This window comes from Brienomyrus brachyistius, chromosome 1 (genome assembly GCF_023856365.1).
Source record: "Brienomyrus brachyistius isolate T26 chromosome 1, BBRACH_0.4, whole genome shotgun sequence".
NCBI classification, from domain to species: Eukaryota; Metazoa; Chordata; class Actinopteri; order Osteoglossiformes; family Mormyridae; genus Brienomyrus; species Brienomyrus brachyistius.
The window spans coordinates 8,544,764-8,562,958 of record NC_064533.1 but is presented as its reverse complement, the minus strand read 5'-3'; the positions used below and the strand labels follow the sequence as shown (position 1 = coordinate 8,562,958).

Below are 18,195 nucleotides of genomic sequence, written 5' to 3'. Positions count from 1 at the left end.
TACAGACCTGGTGCCTACAGATGTGTGCTAAATATGTACAGATGCATCTGGCAGGCTTCACGCACCTTAAGATCTGCACTATTCTGCAAGGGCCGAAATGCAGGACCGGTTAATCGTGTGGACACCTAGAGGCCATCTTCTTTGGGGACGGCAACATAGCACACAGCCAGTGCTCCCGCTAATGCTACCCGATATTCCTGGCTGGCACCACCTCCTGGCTCACCCCAGGGTGGAGCTTGCCAAGGGTGCCATATTGGCTCCGACCGGCTCTGCCGAGACGGGCGCACACCCCTGACACCATCTGTACAACTGGGCGCTTGATCACTACCCACCGTTCTCAACTTAATTCATTCAGTCCAAAGTGAATTTCCATGATGGTGCAAGCAGCGGCAGTTCTGGCATACTTGGCGCCCCCAGTGAAATCTGAACCAGTCAAAACCCCCCCTGCCCCCCCCAGCCCAAACGACCACCAGCAAAGGTCCTTCACCTCAGAAGCAACACAAACACATAAATGCAGCAAACTTTTTTTTTTTATTATAACAGTTCAGGCAGTTCATAAATCCAGAAACACTTCAGAAAGCTACAATTCCTGTATGTATCCTGTAACTGAGGCACTGTCATGTTCCTGAAAGACGAATCAGGCAAGTTCTTTAGCTCTTACATGCTCCTACAGTAATTATTAGTTACTATGAAAGGTCACCTGAAATATGCCTTTGGGGTCAATTTGACCCCAAGGTAGGAGTGAGCATTTGTTCCTATACAAACTTTCCTCCATCCAAGTCTGATGGTCCTTCATGCGTTAATGTCATCACAGAGGCTTGGGTTCTGCCAGCTCCTTGGGTGACAGGCTTCGGAAGGTTACACCAAATATCTCTCCCACATTCCGCAAAGTCAGAACTCTCTTCTGAAGGGCTGTGGTTGCAGATCAACAATAACATTGTGAAAAGTCACCTCCAGTTATTTCTGAGCAGCACTCAATGGTTCCTCAAAGAATATGAAAAATGCACACATATGAAAAATACTCCTGTGTGGACCTCAGCCTTTTTTAGGGTTATTTTAAAACTGCCTCCACACTCATATGCTCTCATAGCATATCCTTTGCAGAGGTTTGCGCAGCGATGGAGTCTGTTGTCCTACATTCGGACACATACCTTCAATTTACTTACTTCTCTTAAGTGCTGTGCTTCCCTCCGCTAGCAAAATTGATCCTGAACCCATGCCAGATCCTGCTACCTCGCATGTAATTAACTTCAGCTTTTGTAAAGTACGAGTTTAACTTAGCAGCAACTTACTGCCCAGCTGAGCTTGCAGGAGACCTTGCTCTGGCTGGCCGGCAGGCATCTTTCATCTGCTGTAAGAAGGCAGGTGAACACAGTCGAAGCGGCCTTTTTACAATATCTTTGTTACAAAACAAGGATAAACACCATTCCAATTGTATGCAAATTTATGTAGCTTTTCTTTAGCTTCAACTGTGATGTCTTTGTTACGCAGTAAGAGGTTTTTCCATAGGACAAATATAAATTTGTTACAGAAACCTGTAGAAAAAGGTGACAACGCTGAACAAGCCTTTATTAATGCCAAAAGTTCTGTTATACATTTAGCATTTTAAATGATCTTTATTATGAGTTTTTTTCCCACATTGTTCATTGTGTGACACAAAGTATTAAAGAACAAACATAATAACATGAATGAATCATCAACTGCAATTCAAGTTAGACCTCACTGCCCGACACAGAGAGGACATTATGACCTTAGCATAGGCCTTTAGTTCTCTTTACCCTGCTGGATTTGGCTTCTGCTAACTCAGCCACTGAACGCCTGTTCGCAGTGAGTGGCCGCTAGCGATGACAGCGTTTCCGTGCGGAGCTCCTCCCCAGCATCCGCGTGTGGCGGCCATGCAGAAGCAGGACGGTCCCTGCTGCCTGTATCTCCTTTGCCCTTTGCATGCCAGGAAGGCCTGGCACCCCGTGGTGGAATCGAAAGGGAACAGATCCTTGCTGTTGTGCTGCAGCGGAACTGTACCACATCTCTTCCTCTAAAAGGACTGCCGCCTGGGTGAAAAGGCCATTATTCACAAGCCAAGACTAAACAGCCTCTCTCAGATATTTCATTTTGATGCCCAAAAGCAAAAAACAAAAACTTCGCTCTTAACTCTGGCTTTGGACATGATGGCATTGATCATTATGTGTCTTTTAAAATAGTAAGGATTCTCCTTACAAAATCTGAATATACCGCAAAGGCTCCATTACACAAGGACAAAATACACCACAAAAATCAGTTTTGAAGTTTGAGTGTAATGAGAGTTGACACAACAGTGAGATTATCCCACCAGACTTGTTTGAAATGTTTGTAGTATTTTCATTAGGTCTGGTAACACAGCATAATAATGTCTCTCGGTGTTACGCAACCCGGTCCACAGGTACCCCCAGACAGTTCATGTTTTTGCTCCTTCTCAGCTCTCAGTAGGGCAGCAAAAATGTGGACTATCTGCAAAGGAGCTGGTAGGGAGCAAACATGTGGACTATCTAGGGCTCCCCGAGGACTGGGTTGTGAAACACTGGCATCAGTGACATAACTAAACCTATCAGCGTATTCAGGTTTCATTTTTAAACCTCCAGCATCTCTTGTCATTTCACAAAAATTGACCTGCAAACCTGTACTGCTTTAGTGATTAGAAGATGGATCTTGTTAACCACCCACCGCACTATGTACAGCAGATACATGTATTTATTCAACATTACCTTGTGTGTTTGCTTTGTCATGTTCTCCGTAAAGCCTGATAAGTGTTACCTTGCTTCATGGTATGCCTGCATATTTTGAAATGACAAATTTTGACTTGAATTAATATGTATCACTGTTACGTATGGAAAATGGGCGCAAACTGTTTGACAAAATACATCAATTCAGTGCACATAAACATAACTTCAACAAGCCTCAACGCTATACTTTACACATGAAAGCTATGGTACCGGGATGTCGCCACCTGGTGGTAATGATATAAATAGCGTCTTCCCTAAACAAGGAATTAAATCTTGTTGCAAAGGCTTACCACATTGATTCAGTAATTCCTTGTGCTGTAACAGTCCACATGGAAAAATGTTGATCATGATCATGGACTACACACATTTATGTAAAACGGGGCTGGCTGCAACCTTTCACTTCTGTTTTTTATAAAGTGGCACGACTGAAGAGGACCACATACTTGGTAATTTCACCTGGGTTTGAAAGGAAAATTACCACCACCACCACCACCCCCCCCCCAACACACACACACACACACCTAGGACTGCTACACTGCTCCCACCAGGACCAAAGTGAGCGCATCCCATTTTATCTACATTTTACTGGATATTCCACAGTTGTTGTAGCAACACCCCAGTCATACATCTATTCATTAGTGGACCCCATGGTTGAAAAAACGTTACTAAAGTGCCCAAGAAAATGTGTCTCAAATAAAAGGTGTCCTAATTACTGTCCTTCCAGTGGTGAGAATGTGATGCAGTGCCCTATGAAGTGCCCTTACAATGGTCTAAGCGGTCCCTATGGGTACCCACCAGGTGGAAAAGGGTGCAGTTATAAAGTGCCCTTCCAGTGGAGAGAATGTGGTGCAGCGCCCTATGAAGTGTCCTTACAATGGTCTAAGTGGTCCCTATGTCCTTCCAGTGGAAAGAGTATGATGCAGTGCCCTATAAAGTGCTCTTACAAAGGTCTAAGCAGTCCCTATGGCAGGGGTGGCCAATCTTATCCGCAAAGGGCCGGTGTGTTTGCAGGTTTTTGGGATACCCTTTAGGTCAGCTGGTCAAACTCAGGTGTGAGGACTCTTTAGTTAATCAGTCCTCTAATTAGTAATCCAATTATGGAGTTGCAGCGAAAACCTGCATACACACCGGCCCTTTGCGGATAAGATTGGCCACCCCTGCCCTATGGGTACCCACCTGATGGAAAAGGGTGCAGTTATAAAGTGCCCTTCCAGTGAAGAGAATGTGGTGCAGTGCCCTATGAAGTGCCCTTACAATGGTCTAAGCGGTCCCTATGCCCTTCCAGTGGAGAGAATGTGGTGCAGTGCCCTATGAAATGCCCTCACAATGGTCTAAGCGGCCCCTATGGGTACCCACCTGGTGGAAAAGAGTGCAGTTATAAAGTGCCCTTCCAGTGGAGAGAATGTGGTGCAGTTCCCTATGAAGTGCCCTTACAATGGTCTAAGCGGTCCCTATGCCCTTCCAGTGGAGAGAATGTGGTGCAGTGCCCTATGAAGTGCCCTTACAATGGTCTAAGTGGTCCCTATGGGTATCCTTCTAATCGAAAAAGGTGCAGTTATAAAGTACTGTACCATCTAAGCCAGCCTTACATGATTAAATGTGTCCTATGGCTATGCCATAAAGGAGGGGTCCCCAAACCTTTTTATGTCCACGGACTGGTTTACGTTATTTTGTTGCCCAGTAAAACAGTGAATTAAAAAAAAAATAGGACGGTGCATAAATGTGGGCGCGCCAAAGGAACAATCCCATCAATGTTTAGTAGAGCCTCCTTCTGCTGAAATAACAGCCTGTAGACGCCTCCTATAGCCACTGAAAAGTCCCTGAATTCTGGCTGGTGGTATTTTGCACCATTGTTCCATTCCAAATTGCAGTTCAGTCAGGTTTGATGGCTTCCAAGCGTGGGCAGCCTGCGTCAAATCAATCCATGCATTTTCAATGGTGTTTAGGTCAGGGGGCTGGGATGGCCATTCTAGAACATTGTACCTCTGCATGAATTCCACAGTAGAATGTGAATGGTGCTTTGGATCATTGCTGTACTAAAACATCCAACCCCAGCTTAACTTCAACTTTGTGACCAACTCTGCTGATCCTGGGAGGAATTCATGCGGCCCTCAACTTTAACAAGGTTAACAACCATAACATGATGGACCCCCGCAAAATCTTACAGTAGGCAGCAAATTCTTCTCCTGGAGTGCTGTGTGTTTTTCACCATGCATAGCGCCTCTGGTCGTGACTAAATAATTCTACGTTAGTCTCAACTGTCCAAAGTATTTCCAACTGTCCAAAATGTTTCTGGCTTGTCCAAATGCGCTTTTGCATACCTCATGCAACTCTTTTTGTGGTGAGTACTCAGAAAAAGCTTTCTGCGCATCACCCTTCCACCAAGCTGCTACCAGTACAAAGTACGCTGGACTGAGGAACCAGGTACAAAGACACCATTAGCAGCCAGATGTTGTTGTATCTCTCTGGAGGAAGTCTGTGGTTTATCTGTGACCATTGTAACCAGCCATCCCCTGTGCCTTTCAGATAGGTTTCCTGACCCACCGCATCTTTCTTTCACAAGGACTGTTCCTGTGTCATTCCATTTCCTATCTACATTTCTGACTATGGAGACAGACAATCCAAACATTTGTGATAATTTCTTGTACTCTTCTCCCAATTCATAACGACGAATTATCGTTTTTAGGTCAGTAGAGAATTTTACAGGTTCTCATGTTGCCACTCTCTAAGAGAGAACCATAGACAAGCATAGCTAGCAATTACCCATGTTAAATAACCTTTTTCATGATTGGTCATATCTGCCTTTGGAGTTTAAGGCCTAATGAGCTAATCAAAGCAAGTTTGTGCTGCAATCTGTCAGCCCTAAATGACTACAGGTCTTCAAATGAATGCAATTTGGTACTCAATTTTTTTTTACATTTTATTTTATTTCATATAACTCAGTAATGCTACACTGAGAATTTGGTTCTGATAAACATCCCCTTGTCTACATTTCTCTAGAACAAAAATGGCATATTTCTGTGATCGTCTCTTATGAAGACAGAGCAAATTATGCAATCTCAGCGGGGTGCCCAAACTTTCACACAGCACTGTACCATGGACCACAGTCCATGAACCGGGGGTCGAAAAACCCTACTGTAAAGCGTACTCCTGTCAGTTATTAGAAAATACAATGAAGTGCCCAAATAGGTGCCCCTCCAGTGCAGAAAATATGATGCAGTACCATATAAAGTGCCCGCACAACTGGGTAAACCTGAGGTGCCTTTCTAATTGAAATAATTCATAAAGTACCCAGGAAGGGAGCCATTTGAAATGAGGAAATATGACAAAGTGCCCTTGTGATGGAGAGAAGTGCCCTTCCAGTGAAGAAAATGAAATATGGTGCCCCACTAAGCAATGCACCTTCATAAGTGTGTGAGAAGACCACTCCATACATAGTTACAGGAGGGGGGACGTCATGCAACAGGCGTCCTTTTCATTTTTGTTGCCCACTGCATCCATCCATCTTCCATATATGCTTATCCAGTGCTGGGTCGTGGTGAGCGAGAGCTAATCCCAGGCAGCACAGGGCAAAACACAGGTTTCCTCCTGAATCCAGTGCTAATCCATTGCAGGGTATATACACACACTCACACTCACTATGGGGAAATCACAGACACCAGTTCACCTACATGCTTGTTTTGGACTGTGACCAGGTGCCATTACATACCTATAATGATTTCTAATTGTTTTTTAATTAGAATGTACTTTATTATTCCTATTTCTGAAATATTAGTCCTTGAAATATAAAGCATAGAGATGAACTTTTAAACCAAATTGGTATGCTCGGGATTTTGTATTTATTTCAACTCCAAATCGACAGAAATAAATAGTTCAGTTCCCTACTTGTTTTAGTGTTTCTTGTCCTGTACATGTGTCAGAGTCTCCGGTAATTCTGTATACAGTGCATCTGTTACTTTAATTCTTTAAATAACAATCAAATGAGTGACAATTTCAAAATGCACCTCCATGTGAAATCGTACGTTATTTAACAACAAATCACAAAAAGAATGTAATCATATCATTATGTATTAGCTGATGTATTAGAAGAGGCTAATGTCTTAGCTCATGAAGCAGATTACTAGAAGAATCCTGCCACAGTCTAGCAACCATATCTAATCTTCGGTTTAGGAAATTACATTAACAGATGCAACTGTATAATACAATACATTTTCTAATTTCATAGCATTCTATCTGTCTGCGGTATATGCAGACGTATACAAAAACCAAGGGTCGCTTTAAGAAATTCGTTGTTTGCATAGGGAGATCGCAGGCTCTTATTTTGATAAAGTGAACGCAACACCCTACCGGAAGTATATTTGTTATTGTGCCATTTAACCTGCTGTCGTAGATCTATTTCCGTGTTTCGGACACGTCACCACTTTCAGTTTTGTTCGCTAGTTTAACCTGAAACTGAAACACATAACATGTATTATGATATAAGTGGACATTCCCGAAAAAATAAAATGAACATTAACCCATAAACCATCTTCCTGTAAACAATGGTGTTTTTTAACATATTTGTTTGTACCAACTATACAAGTTATATAACTAAGGCAACATTTAACACGTATGTAGTATTAAATTATATTATTGAAATTGTAATGGAATACATGGGTTCCAACGATTTACTTTCAAATCTTTAATTAATGCAGTTAGTTAAGCCATAATCGCTAGTAGCCCCCCTCCCCCCACCAAGGCAAGTAAAATATGCTACTGCTAAGAAATACTAACAGATGAATAACCTGCATATTAAATCATTGACTAATAAATACCCCGTGAAGTTTACGGGCAGAGCTGTTTGTTGAATTTCATATCCCCTTTGAAATGATCGTTAAGTCTGACAGTGACATGAAAGGGACAGTACCGACAGATGGATTCTGTTCCTTCTCAGTTTGCAGGGCTGTCCGTGGTTGTAATTCCCCAATAATCACAACCTCATCTCCCCTCTCCCCAATAATTATGTCCCCCCCCCAACAAATTGAGACCTTAAACCCGCTGTTCAATCAAAAGTTCAGCCATTCAGGCTGTTCCATGCCGTTCCCGTAAAAAGAAGCGAAAACAAACGCAGCAAACCGGGTGATCTATGTGGGGAGTTGGTTATGGCAGCTTGCAGAACATACAGAAGCGACTACCCCATGCATCAGAATAATGTCACCTGGTAATACTGAAATGGGAACACCAATAACAAAAGGACGCTTGTGTGAATAACAGAGGACTGTAGCATTGCAACGAATATTATATTGGTGCTATTCTTCTGGGATCGTAGAGAAGGCGCCGATCTGCGCATGACGTGCTGCGCTCAGGAAACAGACAGGGAGGGAAAGGGAGAGGGAGTGGGAGAGAGTGGAGGAAACGGTTCGCAAAATGGATGCGCGCAAGCTTTCTGTTTCTATTTGACGCGCCGGAGGACTGCGTGACTTTCAGCGGCCCTTTGCGTGGACTGGCCGGGACGGCGCGTGAACCTCGCCGTCCTGGGGACCCCGGGCGTCCCCGGCCTCGCGCTAAACCCCCCGCATGCTCTCGGCTGGTTGCTCTCCGCTTCCTGGTTGCAAAACACCTTCTTTTTTTCCTCCCTTGAATAAATTGCGTTGTTAATATATAAAGGAAGGTTTGTCCAAGAATTACCCGGTGGCTAAGTGGGAATATCGCACGAAGCCTTAACTTTTAATGGTTTTTTTTTTTGCCCCGGAATCTTTATTTTAGTATTTTCTTTGACGTTATTTTATAAGAAAACGGGAATGTTGCCAGCGAAGGACGGACGACTTTGCCAATGCTGCTGTCCGAGAGGAAAAAAAAGAAATGCCTAAAAAGGATATTTAAAAACAAAAGGATGGAAAATGGGAGCAATGCAGCGGACACAGGTGATGGTTATTCCAGCGTTAATCGACCTTCAGCTAACCAGCTAAACCCGGCTGACCAGCTGAGCCGTGCGCGGCGTCGTTTCGGCCACTAAATACACACGAAGGCTCGTCTTTTTTTGTAAAGAAATAAAGAGAAAATGCATTTAATTTCACTAAAATGTTTTGTGGGAGCCGTTAACTATAAGCCATGCACATAACCAGTTAACGTGGCTTATTTAATCGAATTAGAAACCGTTGCTAAGCTGTACACGGCCAAACCGGTGCTCGCTGATGTGGTGGTCAGTGAAATGGCCACGACGGGTAAACTCCGTCTAAATGTACAAATGTTTCGCAATATAACAAATAATTGATCGCTAGTTGTTCAACAGATGGAAGAAATGTAGTAGTTAACGATGTTTATTTTTCGAAAAAAATAAAACGTTACCCGTTTGTACTTTTCTTTGCGGAAACAAGTGCTTCACATTTATGTTTGTTGGCAGTTGTCGTTAGGTCGATTATAATTGACATAATATATCAATTCAGTTATCATAACCAGGATTTATTCTGGTTTATTATTTATTATAATTAATGAAAGAAACCATGCCAGCAGGTTGTATTTTACTACAGTGCAGTTCCCAAAATACAGTTTGTCATATGGTGGTTATTGGGAAAATGACGTGGGCAGCCGTTGTGTTAGAACAGGGCCTGTCAACAAGAAACATGGCTCCAATATAAACCATGGAGAGTGACCTGCAGTGTTTGACTGGTCACCAAGTCGAATTAAAGAAAAACTGCTTTATATTTAGGTTTTTCAGTTTGTCTGCCCCGACTTCAGGAGGAGCTATTAATGCAGACCTGGGAGCTTGATGTTACTTGTATATTTACATTCTACATCCATGGCTGCTGGTGTATAAAGAATTCCATAATCTTGTATCTGTGACGTTCCCAGCTGGAAACAGGCCTTTAAGCGACACCATGCGTCCTATATTTCTCCACCACCCCACTGTGCTTTATATTCGGATAAGCTGGACTGGATACTATGGAATGCTTAATAGAATCTATTGCTGTGATTTGGCTTATGTGTTGACTGAAACCTACAGTATGCTTCAGCTTGCTTCTGTCTTGGAGTTCATGTATTGACCAGTATCGCAAACAGCGTTCTCAGTCCATTATCTGCTTTCCCAAAGAGCTGGGTGTACTATAACAACCCTAGATACCAATCTTTCTTCATTAGTATCCACTTCAGTGCATGACTGAACATGTCATTCAGAAACCCAAAGACCTCATTCACTTTAGTTTTTAAAAATTAAATGCTTTGAAACTAAAAATGTTTGTAGTGGTGCAACATGTCTGTGTAGTTTCTGGGACAGAGCATTTATCTTTAGTCATTTCCTTAAATGATAAATTCCTTACGTCCAGTGCCATTTTCTTTTTAACATAAACATCAGGCTGTTTGTGGAAGCTGATGTACAGGCCTGAGGTGAAGATGTCTTTCAGAAATTAATTAGGCCTTAAAACATGCATGCCATTGCCTTAGTTTAAAAGTAGTGTAGTGCTGTAAAAACTGCATTTTAACCAAACCTGGTGATGTCTTACATTTTTCTGATTTAATAGCAAATTTGTCGACTGTGTGAATAAGGTTTGCTAGTAAGACATTTCTAAGTACTTGTTGTTTGGGAGCTGTTTTGCTGTGCAACTTTTCATGATCTGCTCATGATTAAAATGTAGAGTCTGTGGTCGGATGAGTAAATTTCATCTGTAAAAGTGTGGCAGATTTCCTCTGGAGTTCAGACCTTTTGCTTCTGGGAGTTTTGAAAGCACCTGACCTACAGAGACTCGGCATTGTTGCATTCCCTGGTCTAAAGCCGTTAGCGTCAGATCTAACAGTGAAATGGTTCATGGTTTCTCACTCTTCATGTAGGTATGGCATGAAAATGTAGTTGATGTCCACCCCTCCTTCATAGCTAGATATCCCAAAGAATATAGCAGAAATCCAAGCAGCAGACCACAATACCAAGTGAATAAACGGAACAGCATAAACAGATTTAAAAATCAGTGTAACTGATGGGACTTGTTTGGTGTCTGGGCCATTTCCTGATACTGTGCCTCAGAGAGCATTTTGCGTTAGATTTTTATAGATAATTATGGATCTGTTTGGTTTGGGATCTGTTTACTTTCAAGAAAGAATAGATAGGGCAATAGCGTTTTAGAAGTTTATGGCCTGTTATCGGTACCTGTAATTATCTGTACCCTTTGTAACACCGATTTCCAGTATGTAGTAACTGGAAAAATGAACTTTGTTCTTGGGCACCGGCACCTTTTTGCCTGATTGATTTTTCTATTAGGAAAAAAAACACACTAAAGTACATTTCCTGTTCTTTGCTGGGAATCTCACCAATAAACACACCGGTGCTCGTCCTGTTTTTGCTCCAGGTCTGCTGGAACCTGTGCCACTTGATTCCGAAATCTTTAAGGGCAGAATTCTGCCTGCGCTGCAGGATGGCCACATGTATTCCGAGTCTGAACGCAGCTTTCATTACACCTCTGTGTTCTTGGTGAATAGCTCTGCCCTGCAAGAGCAGGTGAGTTCCCTTTTTGTCCCACTCTAGTCCTCGCACAAGTCCTTCACCTGAGATTGGCTCCTTCTCAAACCTGGTCAAGGGATACTTGGCTGGGAAGCCCTGAATATACACAGGCATGTGTGTGGAGCTCTGGGTTATGGGGTCTGTGTCTGGAAGGTTGCTGGTTCAGATCTCATAGTGAGCAGTGTAATCATATTACTGTTGGACTCTTAACCATGAAGTTTGCAGCAGGGGTGGTGGACACATGGTTTACCCCACTCTGTGACTCCAAACTTTTCTCTGATTATTTACATTATGCCTATTTAGCAGACAGTCCAGTCCCTGGAGCACTCAGAGATTAAGTTGGTCTCCGTTTATCCCAGGGGGAAATTGTGGGTTAAGGGCCTAACAGTGAAGACATGGCTGCCAGCAACAGGATTCGAACCTGTGACCTTGTGGGCATAGACAAACTGTTCTCACCCACTGCACCACCAAAACCAAAAGTATAGAAAAAAGTTATGAGTGACCCAATCATTAATTATGTGGTCATGCATTTGTGTGATTTTTATCGCGTGAATTGGCGCCATTGACTTGTAAGTCCAGTCCCTGAGCCTTGGAATTCCCCTTGACAGTATTCCAACTTCCGTGCGGAGAGAGAAGAGAGCGGTTACACGCATGAGGAGCTAGAGGAGTCTTTCGCATTTCTGTTACTCGATGACAAGAACAAGGTAAGCAAATTAAGGGTATCTCAATGATCTTCTGACATCTAAAATGCCCCATATCTCTTCTAGGACAGAGAACTTTGTGTGGAACTAGGTGTTTTAAAGGACATTTTACATGTGTGTATAATAAGTGTACAATATAGTAAGTGTACAATAAAGGAAAAATATTTTTAAAGGAGAGTATTGATGATTACATCATCGGATGTTTTTAGTATTGAACAGATGAGTATTGAAACTATATAAGACTTTATGTAACCTGCTCAAACTAACCTTGATTTTTTTTGTTAAATGAAGTGTAAACCACACCTCTCCTTCTCCTTTAAAAGGTAAACAATCTGTGTGAAACCGGCTTAGCAGTCAGGCATAGTGCGTGCTTCACCCTGGGCGATCCATCGAAAGGTATAGCATTCATCCACACCTCTCTCCTTCCTGCTCTGGCCCTTTAAGGCCGTCTCCTTACTCGTGCTATTCTTGTGCATATGAACCGTGCTCCCTTTCTGCCTTTTGAATAGTGTCTTGGCTGCTACCCAGTAGCCACGCCTCTGTGTTTAACCCATGCACATTTGAAACAGTGTAACATGCTACATGCTATATGAGCCATTAGCTGCTAACCTCCCTTGAGTCAAGCTTTGGTTCGTGAGAGCAGAGACTGCTGCTGACCCGCCGTGTGACCTGTGCGACACGCCTACTCCAGGGTTGGTTTATTGTAATTCAGAATTGCTGGGCAGATTCCAACACATAAAGCAAAAATGAAAGTAGCCATATTCTTTCCTTGCTTACGTAAGAAATAATGCAGAAGCAGCTACTATCTTTCCTCATGCATGTGAGCACATGTAAAGCCACTTATCTTTCTATATTTTTCAAATGAATTGTAGCCTTTTAAGGGCTGTGTCGATTCACCTCCAGCTGTTTAAACAGCAGCAAATGCTATCTTCCAACTCGTTTCTGTAAAGGAGATTCCCCCTGTGCCCCCCCACCCAAGACGCCCACATGCAGAAGGGATCTATCCCTGAAATGACACAGCTGAAGGAGGGCCGTGGCCGGCCAGGAAAAGAGGCCCGCTTACCAGCAGCTGGGAGCAGATTGCTTCACTCGTGTCAGGGCTCTGGTTCTTATGAAAATGAAAGCGAAAGAGTTCCGTGCTGCTTTGTGGGGCAGAGGAGGCGAGAGGAGGGACAGAGGGAAGAAGCTAACCAGGGCCTCCCACTGGCTGATATGAGGAATGAAGCTGGGAAAATGTGAGCCTGGGAAAAGGAATTAAACAATGTGCATCAGAATGCAGTTTCCCAGCTTCTGGGTTAGTTTCCTGTCTTGTTGGAAAGACTGGTCAGTTTAGATTCAGGACACTGCTGTGTACTATTTTTAGTAAATTTAGTAAGCTGCTCCTTGATTATGAGAAGGTGAGAGGGCCTCGCATGAAACTGGAAGGTCAGGCGATGCATAGCCAGCAGAACCCTATAGCTGAGCGGTTCCCCATGTGCACTCTTACTGTGTTATTTATAGGAGAGCCGGTTTTACAATGACAGTCAGTCTGAGAAGGAGCATGTCCGCATGAACAGGCATCAATGAGGCCTGTGTATTATTCAAATGCACGCAGCCACTGCATCTAAATCCATTCAGAGAATCGTGAAGCATCACAGAAACTTTCCACATTTGTCTTTATTTTAGGGAACTTTTCTATACATGCCATTCCAACTAAAGGACCATTTGGTTAATTTCACGTCTTGGTTTGTCCCTGTACCTTTGAGGTTTTCTGGCTGAAAACCACAGTCCTGGAGCTTGATCTAGTTCTTTCTGCTTAGGTAGTTCATTTACAGGCTACTTTTTTTCTACACACACACACGCACACACTGTTAAAGTTCCCATGCCATGTGAGACTGGAGTTTGTTCAAATGTCAGGCACCTCTGTCGTTGACTGAGTGGCTGTCGGGAGGTTTGTTTTCCGAACACAGTCTACCTCATGACCCTAAGTGGCAGTGCCACCAGCGAGCTAATGCGCGTGGGCGGTGCCTGATGCAAGCACGGCCCGCTCGGCGCTAAAGTACCAGCAGCCTTTTTGAATTTGTCTCGAAATGGTATTGCGCAACGCTTGCATAATGCTTTGCATTGTGTTAGCTGGGGAGCTGTTGAGGCTTTGACAACAGAGGCACAGCACTGAGGCGCTCTGTGTTCTGGCTATTAGCATCCGTACCAAAGCGGCTAAATACCATAGAACTCGTAGGTTTCACAAGGCAATCTGCAGTTTATTTTACATACCTGAATGGTATTTAGGGAAATATACCAATGGCTGAAGCAATCAACTTACCAAACCCTTGTCAGTTAGGCAGCTCAGTTTGGGGAAATGGTTACTATCGGGCTGACTGCTGTTAACCCGAAACCTTTGCGAGTCGTATGGCTTGGTTTGAGGAATTAGTCGCTGGCAGGTTGGAGTCACGCTGGTGGCTGTGCTGAATCAGAACACGGTTTTGGATTTAGATTAGATTAATTTTTATGGTCTCAAAGGAAATTTTCTTTTGAACAAATAGCATAATTGCTATAGATAAAGCCATACAACAGGTAACGTAGCACACAATACATTCGTCCTTTACAGCTACACAGCAAACCCGTATAATGTAACAGACCCTTCCCCGTTCACTGCGTTTAACATGCTAGCAAAAATACCAAAATAAGTAAAATTGGAAAGGGATGCAAGCATTATCTGGAGATTCCTTTTCGAAAAAATTATAGAAAAAAGCAGGAAAGGGGGGCAGGGTAGGTCAAACTGCACGTACGGTAAATAGTTTCCAGGTTCCAGATAGCAGAAACCGCCAGTCACCAGGGAAACGATTGTTCCGGAAGGAGAGGGCATTATGGGAGTTCTTTTCATTCTGTTTTGTTTCAGTTCTCAGAAAGATTGTGCTTGCTTCAGAATGCGGTGTATGCCAGCAGCTAAATGAGACTCAGGGATGGGGGTTCAAGTCATTCTTCAGCATGCAAACATGGATAACCTGTAAAACAGGCTGGTCCACCCTTAGGGTCCTCGCTGCTGCTAAGTTCCTAAACTCTCTCTGCTGATGGAAGCTGACATTTACTTAAGAATGGAGCGCAGCAACGGAATGGAAGAGTGAAGCTGGACGTGTGGTTCTGTGACACTGCGATACTTCGCACATTTTGAAACATCACAGATGGTATTACTGTGGTATTACTGGTGGTATATCCCTGGGGGGGGGGTTGTTCTCCTGTAAATGTTGTTATTTTTGTTGTTTACAGGTGTTTATATCTCAAAGTACTCTGACTGCCTGGACCTGAACCCCTGGTATCAGAGGAAGACTGGCTACATCGTCGTGTTCAAGTTGACCAAGGTAATGAAGGCACTAGGATTTGGGGGGTTTTTCTGACTGACATGACTGCTGTTGGCATATTTAGTACTGCCAGCACATTCTTACATTCCAGAAAGCCGTTGAGCTGAGGAGGCCCTGGGTGTAGAGCTTCTCTGGCACACATGCACTTTCACATAGGAATCCTTGTGTAGACGTATAGTTCCTCAGAGAAGGTGCTATACAGATATGCTGGTGAGACATTCTCCGCCATTGTCCCACAGGGCAGGGTCAAAGCCGTCGCGGAGAACTACACGCAGAACTACACCCAACCGACACCGGGCTTCGACTGCCACATGTCGGAACAGATCTCCACTGTCTCCCCCACAACCTGCTCCTTCCTGGCGTACGAGCGCACCCAGGTGAGCGAGCCGGCCGAGACACCTCACTTCCTGCTCTACCTCCCCCCGCCATGCTGTTAACACTCATGCCCATGCTGCAGTATTACCTGTACGAGCTGTGCCCCGGGGACCCCCAGGCCAAACGCCCCCGCCACGCGTGTCCCTTTGCTGCCGTGGCGTTCACCTACGGCGAGACTGTGCCCACCACCTCGGTGCTACAGGAGCAGAGGTGAACCTTGTAATCCACACGCTAACGGCTGCATGTCAGTGTTACTGTCTGTCTACAATGCTGATCCCATGTCATTAAGGAAAGAAACCTTGTATTTCCAGGGATGTGTGGACTTAAAATTGATAATTGACTTTTAAGTGATGTATTTATTTATTTTTAAAATTATGTTATGTTGTCCGATTTGTGAAGGGGTCATTCTTTTGAACTGGTTCTTTTCAGTGAATCGGTTTTCATATTTAAAGAATTCAGTTTTTTGTACATGAACACATTGCACTAGTCAAAGTCTCAGTTTCCAAAAATCCCCAAATATTTAACAAATTAATTCACTTGCTTTTTGTAGAGTGTCTGTAGCTATGTTGCCTTCAGTGCTCCTCCACATACCATCATCTGGGGTATGTGTGCTGTGTGCATGTCCGGCCGCAGGGTGGCTGTGTCTCAATACACCCGACTCTCAGTTAGCGTCACCGATTTCAGCACGTTTGGTTGAAGCGGTTAATGGGCGATTCTCATGTTACTCACGGGCCTCCATAAATGGAAGTTTATGATGTAATTTATTAATGTCTTACTATTTCTTCTTTAAAATGCGTATAATTACATTATTAGCCATTATTCTATTTAATTCATTTCATTTGGTGTAAGTTTTGTAGTCACATTCCCCAAACCCCATTTTTCCCATTGGATACGTCTATTTTAATACACGGGGGCAGTTTGTGGCTGAGTGGGCTAAGCCCGTGATCAGAAGGTCGCTGGTTCACGCCCGGCCTCGGCACATCTGTGGTCTCTTGAGCAAGGCCCTTAACCCTCAGCTCCCTGGGCTCCGCAACAGGTGGCTGCCCCTCACAGCAAGATGGGGGTTATATTTAGTTATATTTACCCATATAACATCAATAACTGTATCTATTATTATTATAATTATTATTGCTGTTATTGAACGCAAGGTTTTTCAGGAATGCATTAGTCGCCTTGCAGCAGGATTGAGTGTACGCACAAGCATAGTATCATTAAAGATTTCCTTTAACACGTGAATTGGTTTCACATGCCCTCTGATAAAAAAAAAAAAAAGATTTCAAATACTACATTTAGATACTTAAATATTAAATCTGCTTAGTTGCATACTTTTAAGTTTTTTATCGTAACAGTTTGAGAAGCATCTTTTATGGATTTTCTTGTGCTTTGTTTTTTTTTTCCTCTCCAGTATCACCCTGAAGAAAACAGGTATGTATTTAAATATTACTGGGGTGTTACTCCAGTCATGCGACTGAAGCTTTTGTTATTGTGTAGAGTATATAGACGGTTTTTAAGCTTCACCAGTGGGAAACCATGCAGGGTGTAGTGGATTCAGTAGTTGTTTGGTAGTTCTAATGCAGAGGATCTTGTGATAATGATGCGCGTGATAATGATGATGTTGGGTCTGATGGTGGATAGTGGCTCACTACCAGCCCTGGAGTGGTCAGCTCCAGGTCGGGTCCCTGATTTTCCCCGTGGTCCTGAGATCCAGTGCTGGTGCAGTGCTGCCGACCCAACTGTGAGTAACGAGTAGCACCCTGCTCTCCGCTGTCACCTAGCACCTGCATCTGTCACTCACCATACTGCCTGGACCTGTTCTCCACCTCGTCACTCAACCAGTCCCTGTGCCACCCCACCCTCTTATTACCGACATGCATACTCATTACCCTTTAGCAGTCATACGCTTTCTAGGTACACATGAACAACAGCAGAACCCTCCAAAATATCCCTAGGAGTGTGTATTTGGTGGTGTGCTTGAGACTCCACTCTGAAGTATCTGGTTCTCTTCTTAGGTTTCCACTGTATTCTCATTTTTGGGTAACCATGAGTAGTTTTGTTTGATTTTAAAAACTGCAAGAATCACCATTGTTGCTGACTAATATGGTGTGTGTGTGTATGTGTGTGTTTTTCCTCAAATATAGACCAGCTACCTTGAATATTGAACATTTGATCAGACTCTCCGACCTGAAGAAACTGCTACCACAAGCCGTCTTCGAGACCTGCTTCTGCAGTGAAGGTATGGGCCAGGTGGCCATTTGTGTTGACTTTTCAGGCATGTGTTAATAGGCAGGGTAGGGTGAGGGTCCTGCTTCTCTATTCTACCTGCAGTTCAAGGGTCAAACCCAGTAAGGAGCATAAAAGCATGTCATTGCCTGATTTATTTATTTTTTTCTGTAGTTTGCTTTGAGGGCTGGTATTGTAGTCGGCATGCCGTCTTCTCACTGACAGCTGAGGAACGGCTTTCTCAACTCGCACAGGAACTGAAGGATAGAGATCTGGTGAGTTGAGCCTCTTTTGAATAGATTCGCTCCATCCAGATATATATACATATATATATA

General features: G+C 43.5%; 1 protein-coding gene and 1 long non-coding RNA gene across 4 annotated transcripts in view; one reads left to right on the top strand and one right to left on the bottom strand.

The window, feature by feature from the left end:
- Positions 1–1,895: 1,895 nt before the first annotated feature.
- LOC125748034 (uncharacterized) lies at positions 1,896–13,034 on the bottom strand. Its single transcript, XR_007399441.1, has 3 exons — positions 12,991–13,034; positions 2,742–2,807; positions 1,896–2,051 (listed from the first exon to the last, which is right to left on the bottom strand). It is a non-coding gene; the product is annotated as an uncharacterized LOC125748034 (long non-coding RNA).
- The window catches only part of tasor2 (transcription activation suppressor family member 2), a 29,604-nt gene continuing 19,539 nt past the window's right edge, over positions 8,131–18,195 (top strand). The window contains exons 1-11 of one of the 3 annotated variants that reach the window (XM_049023724.1): positions 8,131–8,662; positions 11,075–11,223; positions 11,835–11,930; positions 12,251–12,323; positions 15,174–15,265; positions 15,505–15,642; positions 15,723–15,850; positions 17,046–17,065; positions 17,276–17,375; positions 17,779–17,873; positions 18,035–18,135. In XM_049023724.1, coding sequence (XP_048879681.1) covers positions 8,572–8,662; positions 11,075–11,223; positions 11,835–11,930; positions 12,251–12,323; positions 15,174–15,265; positions 15,505–15,642; positions 15,723–15,850; positions 17,046–17,065; positions 17,276–17,375; positions 17,779–17,873; positions 18,035–18,135 — 1,083 coding nt within the window. In that variant the 5' untranslated portion in view covers positions 8,131–8,571. Of the gene's footprint in view, positions 8,663–11,074; positions 11,224–11,834; positions 11,931–12,250; positions 12,324–13,054; positions 15,092–15,173; positions 15,266–15,504; positions 15,643–15,722; positions 15,851–17,045; positions 17,066–17,275; positions 17,376–17,778; positions 17,874–18,034; positions 18,136–18,195 lie in introns of those variants that run through there. The other 2 variants (XM_049023733.1, XM_049023741.1) reach the window with 2 other exon arrangements.